Here is a 19,061-nt window from a genome sequence, read left to right as displayed (position 1 = left end):
CAGACCCGCAGAAGAGATCGTGGGAAATCAGCTTTGTCAAGTTTTTAAACTTTCTAAAAATCGGGAGAAGCTCTTGTCATAATTCTTCTTTGAGATATACATACATAATCCGCTTGTCGTGGAATAATAAGCATAACAATAACATTGCATATTTCCGAAAGACGCTCAAAACAATATTTATTTCGATTGGTTAAATTTGGTTGAAACATGTATGGCGAATCATCATCATCATCGTACATAAAATACTAGCACATCGTTTACAGTAATATTCAGTACTCTACTATGTTAATTTATTAATGGGTACGAATAATTTGAAAATGATAGGATATGCGAATTTCAGATTAAGTTTAGAGGGGACTATTCATGTATGACCTATGATGTTGACAACACAAATTGAATACATAAGACTATTTATTTGTTTCTGGTAATAACAGTAATGACGATGAGTAAGATTTCAAATATCATTCGTTCCTTTTGGTTTAGGTTATTGTTTAACTTGTTGAGTTCCGATTTCGTTACTTTTTAAAGCTGATTCACCTACTTGATTAAAATTGCAAGTAGTGCTGATTGGTCAACGAGATAATAAGTAGTAGGAAAAACTAATTTGAGGGTCGGTTGTTGTAGAGCATACATACACATCACATCTATGTATCTATCCATAACTGGGCAGTGTATCATACAAAATCTATAAAGTGATGATGGGTTTCTATTACTTACAACAGTACAAATTTCTAAAAACTGAAATACAAACATTAATAATTAACAGGTAAACATTACACGTATCAATCAATACCATCAAAGGAACGACATATCTAAATCTATCATCATCATGCTATTTAAATATGTGAATGAATCCGTACTTTCGTCACCAAAACGCCTCAAAATATCTGCTCGGCGAAACGACCAATCAAAATTAAACTCCAGAAAGAACCTCATTTACATAATTCCCTGGCTGTCAATGCCCAGCCATCATCAGTGGGATGAGCAGATTGCCAGCAAAGAGCACCTTACATCTTATTTTCAAACCCTTACAATGTACTCCCACTCTACGCTCTGTTAACTTTAGTACTCGCTAACGGACTGCATTGCAACAGTTTTAATATCGTTTGTAGCGTATCTCCAGATCCGTAATGGTAATTTATAACATAATTGGAATGTAACTCGTAATGAGAAATATTTAAATTAATAATTAAAATCACGGAAATGTACTGAGTAATGCGGTGATTGTTGCTCATGCGCATACACGCATCCCGCCTACTTATCTAAATGTACATGGAGATTTTAAATAGAGACCATAAAAATATTGAAAGTCTTGTTAACATGTCTCCTCCTAGTAAATCCCATAAATGTCCACACAGTGGTTCATTGGCTGGAATGCTTATCGTAGAATGACCACGAAAGGGCCGCTCTTGTATACAGTACATAACCTTACATATCCCTGTCTAATTTAGGAAGGACAATATTTCAAGGAACTGACAGGTAGACTCTGTCCTAATCTTAGTCTTAAGTACTAAACTAATTTTAAAACGTTATACTTATACATCTCAATCGGTTATTACACCGTCACGCCCACTGCCTTAAGTTCTGAGAAAATTTCAGTGAAAAAGCTGGGTTCCGAGTTGATCCGGAGCATATCCCTGGACATGTGATTGACAATGAGGAGACATCTGTAATACAAAAAAAATTCTTGTTAATTTTAAAATCTCATGATTCCGAAATTTTTAAAGTTTCGGTTATTAGTTTTTTTAAAATTAAATACAGAGCCACTGATTGGTTGAAAAGTTGGTTTCCGCAATGGGACCGAACCCACGAGATTTTACATAATGTATGTACATCATGAAACAGCCTCAAGAGTTCCATTCATATAAACATGACAAAAATGTGGCGTGTCTTATGGTTTACGCTTGTCATTTACGTTCATGAAGCTCATAATTTTAATTTGTCTTGATTAAGTGACTCGTCATACATAAATCAATTATGTTTCATGATGGGCATGGGCGGAATTGAAGGTTATATATTTTCATCAAGATCGATAAACTCCTCTTAAGTACGTTCCCAATCCAACCCACTCGAATGCTCCGCATCCACACAATATTATTTCCTCTACCTCAGAAATACTTTATCGAATCGTTACGGAACACTTTATTCTAATCGACGCAAGCCGTAAATGCTCATCTATAATGCTTATCCTTAATGACTTTAATTCTGGAGTGCCACTTGGTTTGCAAGTATGTTCCCATGTATAAAATCATGCTTATCCGTTGATTACCTATTCTACTTCTAACAGAGAAATAGAAGTTTTGCATTCGCACGTACATCAAAGTATGCACACATTACTAATTTTAAACAACCAGGGTTCACAGTTACTAATCTCACTGCTTTGCATGATCTATGTAAGTATGTGTATCATAAGCAAGTCAATAAAAATATGGGTAATATGTGAATTTCGCGCAATGGGGGTAGAAATAGTGGAAATTCATTGAAAACTATTTACCTGTCCCAAAACCGTTCCCTGTTGTCGTCGACGAGGAAGGGTTTCAGAGGGTATGAGATTTCATTGCCCATGTAGGAATATGAGAGGTAGAGACAGGTGAGGACGTAGGAGTGCAGCTCTCTCTCACTTTCAATGGCGTCGAAAAAGGTCGACTTCCTCTTCTCGTTGGGGGAAACGTCGTAGTTGTTGTTGAGTGGGGTGTACTCCTCGTTCGACCCAGTTCCATTTTGACCGTTGGACTTGATGCTGCTGCTGCTGCTGGGTCTTAACCACACGCCTTCGCGGATCAGGAGGTAGACGAACACGATATTTGCCGGATTAGTGAAACCGATATCCTTTTAATACGGTACAGAAAATTGATTATAATCTTGTATTAAGAATGGACAAAACTCAGGAGGAGAGGTTGTGTACTATCAACTCACGGATCTCGATGCCCTTTGGATATGTTGTAGTGTCCCATGAATGCACAATAACCGTGAAGTGGTTTGATTCCATGGCCACATTTGCGCCCGCCACACCCACTCAAAGGTGCCTAAAAATCGCTTTCACTCCAGCTTTCACTCACTCAAATCCACGCCAAAAATCCAATTTTACTCGGATTTTGAAATTTCTTTCACCATTATACTCCCAGATAGTTGCTTTATGTTGGATATAAGACCACAACTACCTGGGAGTATAATGGTGAAAGAAATTTCAAAATCCGAGTAAAATTGGATTTTTGGCGTGGATTTGAGTGAGTGAAAGCGATTTTTAGGCACTTTTGAGTGGGTGTGGCGGGCGCAAATTTGGCCATGGAATCAAACCACTTCACGGTTGTTGTGCATTCATGGGACACTATAACATATCCAAAGGGCATCGAGATCCGTGAGTTGATAGTACACAACCTCCCCTCCTCAGTACGTGCATTATGTATGACGAGTATTTATTTACAAAGCCCAACTCCTGTAAAAATTCAAGACGTTTTCCTCAAATGAAATTCGATTAGCCTGATTAACGAAATAAAGTTAACTTTTATGAACATGTTCGTTTTCTGAGCGACTTTTGGACCAATGTCGTAAAAAAGTAAAAGATGGTTAGAGAAGGAGCGATAGAGAGACCCAAAAAGTCATTTAATGATCAATTTCCTAGAATTTGTTGTGGTAAAGCATTCACTATTTAATTTGATTCTAACTCAATCTTCTCCAGGTCTTGGCAATAATCTTCCTTGTGCAGTGCAGTTGGAGAAAGTCGTTGGAATGGGCCAAGACATGCAATGCTATAAATCGATCCGTCCATCATGAAAGTAATCATGACTATTGCTTTGCTTTTGAGACTTTGAACTTCGGATGTGTAGTGTACATATGAGGCAAAAGATAACTTTTAAGTTCAGCAATATGTAACCTCTGATTATCAGCCTATTATTAGCCTAGATTATTAGCCTCAGAATATTATTGGTTAGAGAGATGAGACCTTGTGTAATAAATACGTATATTAAATTCCATGGAGGAGAAAGCAACTGCATAAGACGTACATACTAATGTGTTAGTGGTAGTGTGTCAACCATTAGCATTTGGACTGCATATTTTCAAAAAAGTAGACTTTCACTACACTTTGTTATATTTACATATGTAAATATGTTTAGTCAAAGGATATAAAAGACCATACATGACTGAAATTTGTTCAGATCGTAATGAGATTAAAGAGAAAGGCAAAAGTTCAACTGGAGGGTGCAGAAATCCAATAAAAACCGAGAACACTCACCTGCCAACCTTGGAGTAGTAGGCTTCGGTCCACCTAATGATTAATTGCATTTTTACTATTTGTAATGGCCTTTTAGCGTTTCATGAGAGTATTAAGTGTATTATATTTGTCCTCCCAAATGACAAAATTACTTGATATACTTAAATGAGCGTAACATATGCATACCGTTCGGAGCCAAAGGATGGCGTCTGAGGGTTGGAAATCTTTCAGTTTCTTGCATTTACGACGGAGAAATACACCGAGACATTTCTATTCATCAATTTATACATTATATTTTGTTCAAGGATTTATATACTACTTTTATGTACGTATGCATACAAATTTCTTACCAATAATTCGGATGTAGACCTGAAATTCAATCGATAATTGGATAAGTCGTTAATATATTTAAAGCATTTCATAATTTGTTCAACTTACGCCTGAATCACCGTCCGTCTTCCTACAAACGGGCCAGATGTCAAAATTGCTTTCGGGGCGAGTTTGGTGTCGATTTTTGAGGTTTGCGTCTGAGGTGGGCATCGAACCAGATCCAGACCTAATGGCATTAGTTAAATTAATAAACATTCATGTAAGACACGTAAATGATTGTAGCACAATCGCTAAATATATGAAAATTGCACAAGTAAAATCAACCATTTCGGACTATAAAAATACTTCTAGTTTACATCCTGGACCCAATTTTCTGCTAAATGTTCGGTCTAATCGTTTAATAAAAAATTACAATGATTTATGGTTGCTAATCCACTATGGCACTGCCTTTCAGTAAAAATTATTATCAGCAGCAATGTGCACGCAATCGTACAATTTGATAGCAAAGTAAATACTATCGGACTTTATGTCAATATTCATTCAAACTTATGTATTTCTAGATGAATATACACACGTACTTGTACGTATCCAGTAGAATGTAGCTAGAATTTTCCTTCAAGTGTGGACATTACACATATGCACATTAGTTCTCATGCCCTTTACAAAAGAAAGCCAAATGGTGTGACCCTGAGAGAATTTAATTCCAGGTTGTGATCAACAAGCATCATGGCCAACTTCCTACATACATAGTTTCATAATGTACTTTATAATATCGTCTCAGGATGTGGGAGTACTAATGCTTTTTAATTATTAGTGAAAGGCCCTCTAATCATCGCAAAGAATTAGCATCAAACTTTGCTACGAGAGCCTTGATCCTACTTTATGGAAAGTGAGTGGTTGGAGCTGAATTTTCTGAATTTTCCCTGCTCAATTAATGAAACTCGTGTACATAAATTGCCATAAATTGACAGTTCTACCCACACCATTTGTTGCTCTATTTGCAAAAAGGAGAAAAACTTTCTCCGATGATTGGATCAATATGCATTATCATGAACGCTACTTCAACGCTATACTTTACGAAGAATTAGGAAATGGCAACTTACCACGATGGGAAAGTACGGGAGGAAGTTTGTTTGTGCTGTTGATATTTTTAACGCTTGTTCCATGGTTAAGATTGTTATTGATATTTATGTTATGCTGGTTATTCATGAAGGGTTGAATGGTATCCAGTGGCATCCTCCCGTGGACGTGGTGATGGACATGATTATGATTGTTGTTTGGGTGGGGACCGTGATGGTGGTGGTGGTGGTTATTGTTGTGGCTGACGTTGTTCTGGACAATATTATTCGCGCTATTATTTATATTATTGTGAAGAATTGTTGTTTGATTCTGGTTGGCATTATGCTGTAATTGCTGAGCTAATTTCATTTGCGACTCGGTCGGCTGACTCCCAGATTTCTTGTTGGTCACTTTCTTCCATGAAAGTGCATTTAGAAACAAGGAATGTTTTTTGAAGGGTTGAGTAATTGCCGAGTGGTGGTGGTTATTTAGGTGTTGGTGAAGTTGGGTCTGAGTCAGAATTATGTCGGGTGGGGGGTGGTTAGAAAGGGTCATGCTGGGCTCGGAGGCTGTGGATCCCCGTGGGGAAAAACTTAAAACAGTCCCCATTGGCGGCGGTTGCGACGAATTTGGGTTAACGGGCTGTTCTTCTTCAGCAATTAAAGTGAGGGATTCTTCTGGGAACTCAAATTCTGTCTCGTCTTCAGACCAGTAGTCGTCAGCAGTCTGTCGACACTTTGCATAAATGGGGCCGGATTCTTTTCTGAGAATAAGTCCTCTCAATTTTGGTGATTTATTATTTGCGAGGTAGTTATTACTGCCCGAAAAATTGTCAAAAAATGATTGTTGCGACGATGAGGTGTTATGAGGATGATTATCACGGACTAAACATTCACCATTTGGGTGGCAATTTGATTCTACGCCTCTCCTCCACTGTTGCGCAGATAAGTTTTGGAGATAAGGTTGTTTCTTGTACTTATTAGAATTAGAGGAAACGGACGCTACTTGTACTTGATGCAAGAGTGAAAGCGATGAAGATGATGATGGAAAGTAGGATGGAAGCTGTTCCTCTGATTTAGAGAAATTATGGCTGAAACGACGGCAATTTGGTGGATTTTCTCTGGGAAATACGATAGGAAAGTTAGGGTGACAATATATTGGAGAGTTGGAATAAGACGGGTAGAAGTTAGCACGTTCTATTTGATAAGTAGATGCGGAATGTGGTCGTTGAAGCTGACAAAGCTGTGGGTACGAGTGCAAGACTGGTCCTCCAGAAGACCGATGATAGCAATTCGTATTATTAAGAAGTGAAGAAAGGCGAAGCAACAGACACAGGTGGTCACAGGTCAAGTTTGACGGGTAGGAAGAATTCAGCTTGATGCCGAGTTTTGACTAAAATTGACAATTCAAAATTACTTTGAACACTGGCAACAACAAAGTTGTGTGGGAGTTGATGGAGCGAATGCAGCCTAACTGTAATGTTCATCAGCGTCACTTTCACTCACACGGACGGCGAAAATTAAATGTCCACGGATAGCAAATGTGCTCAAGGATGACTAGGAGAAAGTTCGTCAAGAAATGTGCACGTAGAGTTGAGCTGGACAATGTCTCTGCTACCAAACCCGTTCTTACGATGAAATTGAAGGACACAAAAAAAATTATTCATTCCATGTCTTTATCAGCGGGGAGAAAGTTATATTTGCTCAGAAGAAAGAATAGATTGACACTACCAACATGGCAAACTGGTTGGTCGGGAGAGAGAAAGTTCTATAAATGGAGGGGATGGAGGTGAAATCCCGAGTATCTGCATAGGTACGCATCAATGTTGAGAGAAGGTGGAGGTCGGTTTGGTGGTGGTTGACAACACTGCGAACCAACTTATCCAGCCAACAGCTCCTATTAGAAAGCTCCAAGGAAAGCAAAGAAAGTGCTCCTGCCCCGTGTTGGCGACCGTCGGAGGGAGAAAGAGTCCATATACAACCCAATGAACGAAGCCAGAGAAGAAGAAGGGTACGGCCGTGATGGGAGTGCAATGGGTTGCCTTGAGTATTCAAAATGGCGTTGGGATGAACAGAACACGGTGGAAAGTGGAGGAAGGAGAGAAGCGGAGAGGAGAGAAATCGTGTCGTCGTCGTCGTCGGGGAAAGAAGGAGATTCCTCGAGCGAGTATCGATCCGTCCATGAATGAATCGTATGAAATCTCACCCGAACCAGCGACACGCGTGGGCTGGCTGCTCTCCAGCCAGAAACTTTCTTTTCCTGCAGCACCAGAAGTGTGTGTCCTCTGCTAATGCTAAACTTGCTCCTCTCTCCTCCCATGCACACACACGTTCTCACGTAATCCTCCAAATTTGGAGAGCACGGTGAAAGAAGTGGACATCATGTCAACGATGTGCGAGCAGCGGAGGAGATGCGAGCAGCTCTCTTTAAATTGCAGTTCTGCTTCTCATGGGAAATTATAGAGTGCTCAGTAATAAGAGGGTAAAAACAGTGAATGATGTGTACATTCAATATGCACACCTTGTTTTACAATGTCAAGCACATGTTATGGAAAACTTTAAATTGTCAAGTACAGGAAAAAAGGAAGTAAACCAAGCGGAGAAAGTTTAGTTTAGCCGTGTACATATTTATTTGTATGTTTACACATAAAATGAACCATTTCAGACTATTTTGTTTTAGTATACCGCTGTTCATGCAAATACAAGTCTTCGTGTAATACGTGTGTATTTATAGTAGCAACAACTCTTGCACGGTTGACTACATAAAGTCGGTCGTGACTGGGTGATGCCTCTTCAAAATGGCATATAGTTATCTCTGGAGAAAGGTTCGAGAGGAAAATGTATGTATTTAGTTCAAAGGGCGGAATAGAGTAATCACGCCAGAAGAGATTCTTCTCGTGTCCTCCTTTCTTTCTAGATTTCGTCTGGGCGTACATCTCCTCCTTCTCAGCCACATCCATTCACAGTCACGTGGACTCTGACTGCAAGAGCTTTCTCTCCTGTGCACCTGGTAGAACAGTGATCCGATATTCGGAAACATCAATTATGTATATCGGAGATATTAAGAGACACATCTGATATTCCTGATTGAAGATTATATTACGTTTCCCTCTACTACCCCAAAATGTGCATAAATAAATTATATTGCATGCCATATAGATTATTATTACATTACTTCTTTGACATGATTTCCTATCATTGGCAAATTTTGGGAATAGTGCATTATTTATAATAATACTTGTACCAATTGGCAATAAAATAATTCAGATTTGTCCAAATAATTAAGTTAATGGGATATGCATGGAATTTGAATACATCGCAAGAGAACACGTACGCGATATGCGGTATCAAGGGTAATATTATGTCACCACAATTGCTTCCAACTTGGAGAGTAGAGAAAATTTGCCTGTGCCGGTAATGATCATAAAAACACAACGAAGGGAACGTAGTGTGAGTTGTGACTCGATTCTGCCATGAGAAATGAAGTGATGGGGGAATATTCTCACGAGAAAGGAGACGGAGGGTGTTTGGATCAAATGCAAAGATCTCATCCCAGTCTTTTCTCTCTCGTATAACAATTCAATATAATCCAACTACTTTCACGATCTAATAGGCAGTTACACATTGCATCCAGAGGTAGAAAGCAAAGCACAGCGTTAATGTATTCCGGGGATGGAGTAGCCTTTCCTCGTCTCCTCTTCTCCATCGGATATAAGGACGGATGTCTAGCTGGCCGTGAACCAATAAGCAAAACATGAACATTGCTGACTGATGCCAGGAGTAAAACATCGCAAAGTCGCCCCTCTCCTCACGCTTTCCCCAGTTTCTGACCCCATTGAGAGAAGAGGGGGAATTCCGGCACACAAGAATTATTACATAACTTTAAGCCACCTCGTCTGTTTTTGTGTTGAACCCCGCAGTCACCAGCGCGGCTGGAAGTTTACAAGAATACGAAGCACAGAGTTGTATGTATAGGAAGCCTCTTCGATGTATAAGCATTTGAAGTGTTTGTGGGGCGGTTGAATAGACCGTGAGTCATCCGTATCTTGTTCGAGGCAAATCTCTATAATAAAGTAAAGAGAACCAGCAGGCAGGCGTGCGTTTGGAAATGCCGTCTTCTTTTTATTTTGAATCTCTTTCATGTTTTCGCTGCAATATCGTACAAGGCATGGACACTATTTCTTCATGACACTTGTGATACGCAACGAACGTGCTCAGCATCAGCAACACACACAAGTCAAACAAAAAATGGGGAAATTGCCCCATACTCAGGCTGATGGAAATCAACAACGGAAGGGAAAGTTGGAGTAGAAAAGCAAGGCGAAGAAAACCGTGCTCAGTCCATGGTGGGTAACGAAGGGTTGGTTGGTATGGATTGAGACATGGCAGGATAACAGGGAATAAAATCTTGTTACATTTTACAAGGATGTAATACTCCGGAAGTGATCCTCTCTATCGGCTCTCACGTCCTGCCTACTTTATGAAAACGATGCGATGAGATACTTTCCAACTCTTCCAACCCAACTCACATTGCAACATAAAATGATCACGGTGGAGACCAAATGCATAGAGCCGCATATAACCATCAATAACTTCATTCCGTACAAAGCCATTCGTGGTTATTGAAGAATATTACGATTAGCATCATAAAGTCCAATTTATTTGGTTTGAGATCGAGAAGGTGAATGCATGAATTTGTCAGAACACAACGTGTCTTTTGAACAAATACGAATGTTTTATTATTATTTCATCATTTCTGTCGAATAAAAACTTACAAATTGAGTTTGAGTCCTGTACATATTATCCGTACCGTTCAAATGTCCAGTAAATTGTTGAATTTCGGTCGTCGCAAGAGACAAAGTCAACAATGTATTCAGTATTTCTTTTGCAAGATTAAAATAAGATGAACATAATTAAAATCATCAGCATGCGTACACATATTTAGCAGTCAGTATATGTAAAAGTATTGCTAAAGTAGGTAAATATTAGATAATATTATTACCGTTCTGCAATGCAGAGACACATTTTATTTTCTTCATTTCTTATTATGAACTCCCCATTTCCGTAACAGTTTTCAAAGGTGTATTGACGGTCGTGTAGACGGGTGACGAATCCGGAAGTGGGAAAGTAGACGCTCATTGTATTGTTGCGGTTTAGACCAGGGGTCAAAGACGCAGTTGTCCCACCTGGATTATTTTTCATCACGTTTTTGATCAATCAGGTTAATGCAATGCTCAACTGATTCATTACTAATCTACTCATACCATAATACTGTACTCCCCACTTCTGGTTTCGTGCAAATTCGTTAGGAGCTAATGTAACGTTGCCTAAAATTGCATCCAACTCTGGAGGGTTGGCTTGCAATACCTTTGCAAAACAAAAATAAATAATCCTTAGTTCTATGCTTCGTTGTGTACGGGTTAAAATAAATGTGCATATATAGAATCATTACCAAGTCCGTATAGTTCAGATTGGAGGTGACAGCGTTTCGGATTACATAACCTCCATTATCCACAATATTTTTTCTTTCCACTGTGATTTGTCCATAGGAAACCGACCAAGGACAACAAAATCCCAAGATAACAATAACTAAGAACCTCGTGTACATTTTGGAACTTTGTGTTTAAAGAATTTGTCAAATTGTTTGATTTACGCTAATTAGATTGTGGTAGGACAAGGACACATGTAAAATACTGCTTCACCGACCAACCGTAGTGAATAACTTACAGTGACTAAATACAGTTATGCAATAAGTAATAAGTATATCTTGTGCAGGTTGACAAGTTGCAAGTGTAACTTATTCTCAGATTTCACAGGTAGCTGGCTGGACGACTGATGCTCAGATTATTTCTCACGTTGCAGAGCCAAACTGAATGTACGAACATAGGCGAAATACGTATGAGAATTTTGGGAACACGAAAATGAACTTATTATCGTTTAACCTTCATAGCTAATAGAAATAAGGTTATCTTTAACCAAATATTGATATTCAATCGCAGTTCAGTCTGCATTCAAATTAACTTTGATGTTACACAATATGATGATTAGTCGATTATTCATAAACAAAATCTCTCCTGGTATGTAAAATATAGAGACTATTCCCTATCTCTTGATATACGGTATTTATATCTGAAACGCTTTTTTACAATTTTCAAAATGTTTTAGATGGCAGTCCTTTTTAGTAAGATTTTTGATTAATTACGATCGATAATGTTAATATCATCAGATTCTTAAATGAAAACTCTAAACGAAAAAATGAGAAATATTGTGGAAATGAAAGTTTGAAAAAATCAGGCAGATTTTGTTTTCATATCATACGTAAACTGACCTCCTTGAGATTGATTATCTCTGTCTGTCTGTTTTTCTTGCCACAACTTGGGCTAGGATAATATTGTTATTGCAGAGCTGTCATGTCTTTATTGATTGCTTTTAGCAAGCCACTTCCTCTTTATACAAGAAGCTCTGTTTGTTTTCACACCAAATGTCCATTTCATGTAATACACGGACAAAGGAAAACAAGTGCGTGGGTGTGTGGATTTTTCCCTAATCCACTCACCGTTGAGGCAATTTTGACAGATTTTCACTGTGATCTCATAAAACTAACTGCTTGGTCTAGCAGTCTTGGTCAGTGATTGACGTAAGAAATATCAACAACATTAGTTAATATTTCAGCATACCACATACTTTCAATACGGAGCTGTAGATATTAAATCATGGTGGAGAATAATGTATCATGATTAAAATTTACATTGGATAAAATAAGCTATTTATTTATTCAGTAGCTAACTTATGAATCCAATTTCCAACTTTATCCTAGATTTTTGCCCTTTACCACATGCATGCTGCATACATATTCCATATGTGCAATGCCAGCCAAAGTGAGAAAAATAAACTTTTTTTTTGTCTGGATCCGCAATTCCAACTTTCACCGTAGCTTTGTGACATCCACATTATCCTCCTTAAACATTTTGCATGCACAATGCACACACTCTTCTGCACGAAATCCGGCTCTAGCCACGTAAAATAATAAGATTTATTTTCTTTGTGTATAGTTGATAGTTAGAGGAAAGTAGAATTTCAAAGAAAAGCACTGTCTGCTACCGAAATAAGAAACATTTCGTCATCCTGTCAAGTGAACGTATGTAGGAGACGGTGACTAGATTTCGACACGACTGTTTCACAATGCATAAGATATGTAAGAATGCAGCTTCGTATGTTGTCCTTGCATAATTTTATGTACGTCCCTCCCTCGTTTGTCTGTGGCCGTAGTATAAATAAACTTTGTCCATGTACATATACCAAAATCTTACTTAAATAAGCATCCCAGATGAAATGGACACTTTAATTTGTTTTTGACTGTTGAAATTTATGCCCCTGTAGTAAAAAAATATACGATATGGACCTTGTCTGGGGTTCAACCGTTTACATGCATATATTTTCTTCAGCCAGAGTTTATTTTACTAGAGTTAAAATGGTAAAAGTTGGATGGAGGAGTGGAGTGGAGACATTTACATATGAGTTTTCGGCAAGTTTAATTAAAAATCAGTCTCTTTAATTACTTCAAAGATTATTGCTTTCATAATTTCGAAACGAAATGGGGACTGGAGAGTTTAATTAAATAATCTTGTCGATGAAAGACGCGTTGCAAAACTAATATGTATTTTTAAGGATAAATACTTGTAGTAAATGCTATGCAATGTATCACATGAAAAAGTAATTGAGATCGTAGAGAGCGGCTCAAATCTTTTCAAAGGATTGATGGATCAGCATCGCGACCCCTTTTCAGCCTCTCTCCATTTCCCTGAAATATCCGTCTGGCTACTTTCACCACTGTGAAAGCTAGCGTTTAATGCAATTATGCCTCCTGGTGAAGCAGCTTAGCCAATGGAGTTGTGTACGTTTGAGAGAAAGATTCCACTTATTCAATTCGAATGTGATCTCCCATGAGACCTTCCGATTGATTTCCGTTCCCACTAGTTTAGCGCATTATCAAACTGAAATTCGAAAGCTGCTTACAGACATTTTATGTCCATCGTACTTTATGTCCCAAATGTAACCAAGTAAATTTTCCTTTATTGCGGTGGCTGATACGTAGTCCATCCAATACGTAAGTCTGAAATTCTAATAGTAAGTATTATCTTCTAGGCATATTGTCCCATGTATTTAAAGCCTACAATAGATATTAGCGTAACATATGGTAGGGAAAGTTTTTAGTAATTTCATACAAGGACATCTGGCTGGACAAATGAGTAGAGATTTTATCATATTGCGAGGTTATGGAGAAAGTTAACATGCATGCGTCAGCAGCAATATTGCCACGATATAATAAATAATATATAATCCCAGCAGCATTCATTACTTGCCGAAACCTAAATCGACGCTACTTTCAATTTAACCAGTATGCAGTATGTATTTACATTCACATCCTACAATCTATAAAGCATACAAGTTGTGTGTTAGAATAGATATAAATATCTTTTACATCATATGCGATTAAATTCCGTTCATTTTGTATCTTTGTACATAAGTACTTGCTTGTATATTATAGATTATGAATAATTATCACTTTTTATTGCTTCTCTATTGTTCTTAGAGTTTGTGACAAAAAAGGGCATACAAGCTAGTTTTCCATTCCCAAAATACATACGCTAAAAATATTTAGTATTAACTACCAGTTTTATTGGTCCATAATGTATCACCAGGTTCATCAAATTCAAACTTCATAAGTGGTCGAAGAGACGTTTCCTCCACAGCCGGTCCAATTGGTGTGGATATATTTACCAGGATTTTCAAGAAGTTCATAAGTGTGAGCACCAAAGTAGTCTCGTTGGGCTTGAATCAAGTTTGCAGGAAGGCGTTCAGAACGGAAGCCATCGTAAAAAGCTAAAGCCGTGCTGAAACAAGGAGTAGGGATCCCAACCTCGACGGCTTTAGCCACAACCTTTCTCCAAGATGTTTGACACTCTTTCATCGCAGATTTGAAAAAGTCGTCGAGGAGCAGATTAGAAAGTTGTGAATTTTTATCAAATGCAGCTTTAATGTTTCCAAGAAAGACGCTTCGAATTATACAACCTCCTCTCCACATGAGGGCGATTCCACCATAGTTAAGATTCCACCCATAAACTTTGGCTGCTTCTCGCAACAGCATGAATCCTTGTGCATAAGACACGATCTTCGAAGCATATAAAGCCTAAGACATCAACAAACAAACCAATGTAAAATCTACGGGCATCATGTCGATCAGTGCATGAATTGTCGCCGTCATTGCCAAAGCACACACTCACCTTGCTAATATGCTGAACAAATTCTTTCACATCGCCGTCAAACTGAATTTTTCCAGGTCCAGGCAATTCTTTACTCGCAAAAACACGCTCATCCTTGAGGGCTGAAAGACACCGAGCAAACACAGACTCTCCAATCAAAGTAACAGGAATGCCATAGTCTAGGGCAGAAATTGCAGTCCACTTTCCGGTGCCCTTTTGTCCAGCAGAGTCTCGAATTTTTTCAACCAAGTACGATCCTATCACAATAACATGTACACATTTTACTTCATTTTCCCACGGTGAAAGTCTGGTAGAATTAAGTCTGCATTGTTCAAATTATATGTTTTACCATCTGCATCCTTATATTTCAAAATATTGCTGGTAATTTCTATCAAAAAAGAGTCCAACTCTCCCTTGTTCCACTGCGCAAGAACCTGTGACATTCATGTTTATTTATCAAATTAATTTACCAAATTAGAAAAGTAAATAATTTTTTACATCGCTCATTTGTTGATTATCCAATCCAACCACATCTTTCATCAAGTGGTAAGCCTCGCAAATAAGTTGCATATCTCCATACTCGATACCGTTGTGCACCATTTTGACAAAATGTCCAGACCCAGACTCCCCTACCCAGTCGCAGCATGGTTCACTTCCAACCTTGGCAGCAATGGACTATTGAAAAAGACAGCACTCTTTTATAATCAAGCAATGGTCATGGTATATTTAAAGCATAATTCGGGAGAATTGAAACTCACTTGAAAAATGTCTTTGATATGAGGCCACGCTTCAGGATTACCACCGGGCATCAAGGAAGGACCATATCTGGCCCCCTCTTCACCACCGGAAACTCCAGACCCAACAAAGAGAATTCCCTTTTCCTTCAGAGACTTGCATCTTCGATCGGTATCTTGATATTCAGAGTTTCCCCCATCGATAATTATATCCCCTTTCTCCAAGAATGGTAAAATTTGATCAACAAAGTCGTCCACGGGTTTGCCAGCTTGAGAAATAGAATAAGGATTATGACATCAATTTGTCAATGCATGAACTCATTTCATTAAGCCGGTTTAATCTGAGAGTCATCATAAATCAATCACTAAAATGATCTTGACTCATGCTTCATGTCTGAGCCTGTCAGGCTGACACAGAACAAGAAAAGAGCGTTAATATCATTGCTTACATGCTTAACATGCGTACACACGCCAGTTTAACGTGCTTACAGAATATAGTGGCATCATGCCACAAGCAAACCACATAAACATCACACCATAATGGATGGATTCAGAGGGAAAAAGTTGGGTAGAAGAATAGCATGACTTTTAGTTTCAAGGTCGGGTAATAAATAATTGATGTTGTCGGTATGTAACGATGCGAGTTATAGATCTTTCCATCAAAAGCTATTATTGTTTTTCATTTTTTTATATTTTCATACCTTTCACAAGAAGCATGACTCGTCTGGGCTTCTTGAGCTTATCGCACATTTCCTTAATAGAGTGGGCACCAATTACTTTTGTTCCTTTTGCCTCATTGGCTAAAAATTGGTCCACTTTCTCTGTGGTGCGGTTATAGGCGCAAACAACGTAGCCATGATCGTTCATGTTAAGGATGATATTTTGACCCATCACGGCCAAACCGATGAGGGCGATGTCAGCTCTGAAAAAAATCAACCATAAAATCAGAATCACAAAATGATTATGAGACACTTGAAAGAAAGAAAGTGTGACTTACTTTTCACTCATGATGACTTATATTTTATCAGGGGGGTTTTTCTCGGAGAAGAGCACAACGTTAGCCTGGACGGATAGGGAACGGACGACTGACTGACTGACTAGTAACTAGTAGGTGAACGAGAAATTGAGCGCAGTCACTTCACTAGTGCTATGGTCAGTCAAGATTAATACACAAAAATAATAATCCTAAGGTGAGGATCTAAGTAGAATTATGTATCCGTAAAATTATTTGTGCACCTCGTTATTTTAAAATGATAATGATTGACTATAGCCATGTATGTATACATCCGCTGCTAGCCAAGTAGTATGACCGGCTTCGTCCGGTATTAGGTTATAAACAGGCTCCCTAACTCAACTGATAATAATGCATTGTCCACCACCGCGACGAGTTTTTCCCACATGCGAATCAACGTCAACGAAATGTTAAAAATTAAAACACATTAAAAATATATAAACAAGGTCCCTAAAAAGGGGAAATCTTAGTGAGGGAGTGCAATCACAACTAATAAATAAAATTAGATTGGAGAATTTTTGCATCACCGCTCTCGGTTCCATTCTTACTGGATGCAGTATAAATTTTTCTTTGCATACGCATGAATTCTTAGTTTTATTGAATAAATTGAGGAAGGAATTCATTTTTACTGTGTAGTGAACGAGAAGTGGGTTAAATTAACTGAGGTAGATATGTAAGATTTAATGACCAAATAATTATGAGCTACGTATTTGTTTAAAAAAATATACAAATTTCAATTTCATATATTAATTTGGCTACTCTATGCAAAATCATCGAACCTTTCGAGGGAGCAAGTGTTCTATTTAAAGGATTAATGCTTCCAGTAAAAATGGTACCGAGAGCGGTGATGCAAAAATTCTCCAATCTAATTTTATTTATTAGTTGTGATTGCACTCCCTTACTAAGATTTCCCCTTTTTAGGGACCTTGTTTATTTATAACTTTTAATTGGGTAATTAGATTGTCCATTGGATGACTGCATTGCACTACCCCTTTTCAGTAGTTTGATGCGGAATAATTTTATTAAATGCTGGGTGTTTAAAATTGAATAAATCCGTTATTTCTTAACCGATTTATATCATTTTGGTCAAAATGTCCGGCCTAGATTACTAAACACCAAAAGACCTGATCTGGAGGTGCAACACCAACAACAACAATTTCACGCAACTTACCAAGCATGTTACAGAAGCGATTAGTTGTGCTGTTTACAGTTTTGAATGTAATTTGTTTTCAATTTATTAGTCTTGCGTCGTTGTCAATGGCAATGATTTGTAGCACGAGCAGGAATTTCTGAACTTCAAATTGGAATAACTAAGCCAATTCTTAACGGATTTTGATATATTCATACTTAAAATTTTCGGGATAAACTGCCTTACAATTCGTGGGTATCAAACTGTTGATAACGTTTGCTAGTAACTAGCAATAATTACAAATGTGTTTCTAAGGCTACATTTTTGCCCATAATTCCGGTCAAGATCACGTAATCGCTTAGTCGGATCAGATCCCATTTCTATATTATGTAACAATAATCGGTGCAAAATTTGATCAAAATCGGTTGAGAAATGACTGAGATATCGCAGATGGTCACTTTTTTGGGGTGGGTCAAATGCATACTTAGTAATTTTTTTCGTTGTTAGGTATTTGCCTCACTAAGAAGAAACAATTATCCTAAAATAAAGTTTTAAATTTTGAACCTGAAATTTTTCTGGTTTTTTCGAATTTAAGAAGTTTACCTGACGTAATTTTGTTTATTTTTGGATGCCGTGGTGCGTGTGCAAAAGGCCACCAAGTTGGTGCACACACAACGGCATCCAAAAATAAACAAAATTATGTCAGGTAAACTTCTTAAATTCGAAAAAACCAGAAAAATTTCAGGTTCAAAATTTAAAACTTTATTTTAGGATAATTGTTTTTATATTTTTAATGTGTTTTAATTTTTAACATTTCGTTGACGTTGATTCGCATGTGGGAAAAACTCGTCGCGGTGGTGGACAATGCATTATTATCAGTTGAGTTAGGGAGCCTGGTTATAAACAACAAATAATTATGAGGACTGCCAATTTCACTAACACATTAGGAATATGATTGATTATCCGTTAAAATATTGCTGAAATCGACCGTTGGTTGTCAAGAATTTCGAGTGGAATTTAAAAATTGCCTGCCATATTAAAAATAAAATAGTATACTCTCTGATCTAACGTTCAAATGCAAGCTCCGGCTTAAGTAGTAGACAAAGAATAAATATAATTTTTCAAAGTTTTTAACCGAGACTATCCAAATGAAAGATAATCAATTATGTAAAACTATGGGTATTAATCCCATCCCAGTATTGTATCCCACTCGCTGATTAATCCTGGGATTAAATTGACCATAGTATGAATTTTGTGTACGCAAAACTAATTTCCTGTATTATTGATGTGAAATTTGAAGTATAAGTAGAGCAAGTGGGATT

At 37.8% G+C, this 19,061-nt stretch overlaps 3 protein-coding genes across 3 annotated transcripts; all 3 read right to left on the bottom strand.

Moving 5' to 3' along the window:
• Positions 1-151: 151 nt before the first annotated feature.
• Positions 152-7,566, bottom strand: LOC110845931 (cyclin-dependent kinase 5 activator 1). Its single transcript, XM_022092488.2, has 7 exons — positions 5,647-7,566; positions 4,652-4,769; positions 4,564-4,582; positions 4,400-4,483; positions 4,235-4,267; positions 2,495-2,829; positions 152-1,667 (listed from the first exon to the last, which is right to left on the bottom strand). The coding sequence occupies exons 1-7, from the start codon at positions 6,209-6,211 to the stop codon at positions 1,556-1,558; spliced, it is 1,266 nt and encodes a 421-aa protein (XP_021948180.1). The 5' UTR covers positions 6,212-7,566; the 3' UTR covers positions 152-1,555.
• Positions 7,567-10,314: 2,748 nt separating this feature from the next.
• Positions 10,315-11,494, bottom strand: LOC110846604. Its single transcript, XM_022093410.2, has 4 exons — positions 11,054-11,494; positions 10,866-10,968; positions 10,604-10,787; positions 10,315-10,483 (listed from the first exon to the last, which is right to left on the bottom strand). Exons 1-4 carry the CDS (start codon positions 11,207-11,209, stop codon positions 10,402-10,404), a joined length of 525 nt encoding a protein of 174 aa, XP_021949102.1. The 5' UTR covers positions 11,210-11,494; the 3' UTR covers positions 10,315-10,401.
• A 2,645-nt stretch (positions 11,495-14,139) lies between these two features.
• On the bottom strand, positions 14,140-16,728 carry LOC110846215 (6-phosphogluconate dehydrogenase, decarboxylating). The gene is made up of 7 exons (XM_022092884.2): positions 16,596-16,728; positions 16,300-16,520; positions 15,623-15,867; positions 15,363-15,539; positions 15,214-15,298; positions 14,886-15,121; positions 14,140-14,791 (listed from the first exon to the last, which is right to left on the bottom strand). The coding sequence occupies exons 1-7, from the start codon at positions 16,604-16,606 to the stop codon at positions 14,315-14,317; spliced, it is 1,452 nt and encodes a 483-aa protein (XP_021948576.1). The 5' UTR covers positions 16,607-16,728; the 3' UTR covers positions 14,140-14,314.
• Positions 16,729-19,061: the final 2,333 nt, after the last annotated feature.

This window comes from Folsomia candida, unplaced genomic scaffold (genome assembly GCF_002217175.1).
Source record: "Folsomia candida strain VU population unplaced genomic scaffold, ASM221717v1 Fcan01_Sc003, whole genome shotgun sequence".
Lineage (NCBI taxonomy): Eukaryota > Metazoa > Arthropoda > Collembola > Entomobryomorpha > Isotomidae > Folsomia > Folsomia candida.
Note: the sequence above shows the minus strand (reverse complement) of the source record. Positions and strands in the feature narration are given on the sequence as shown.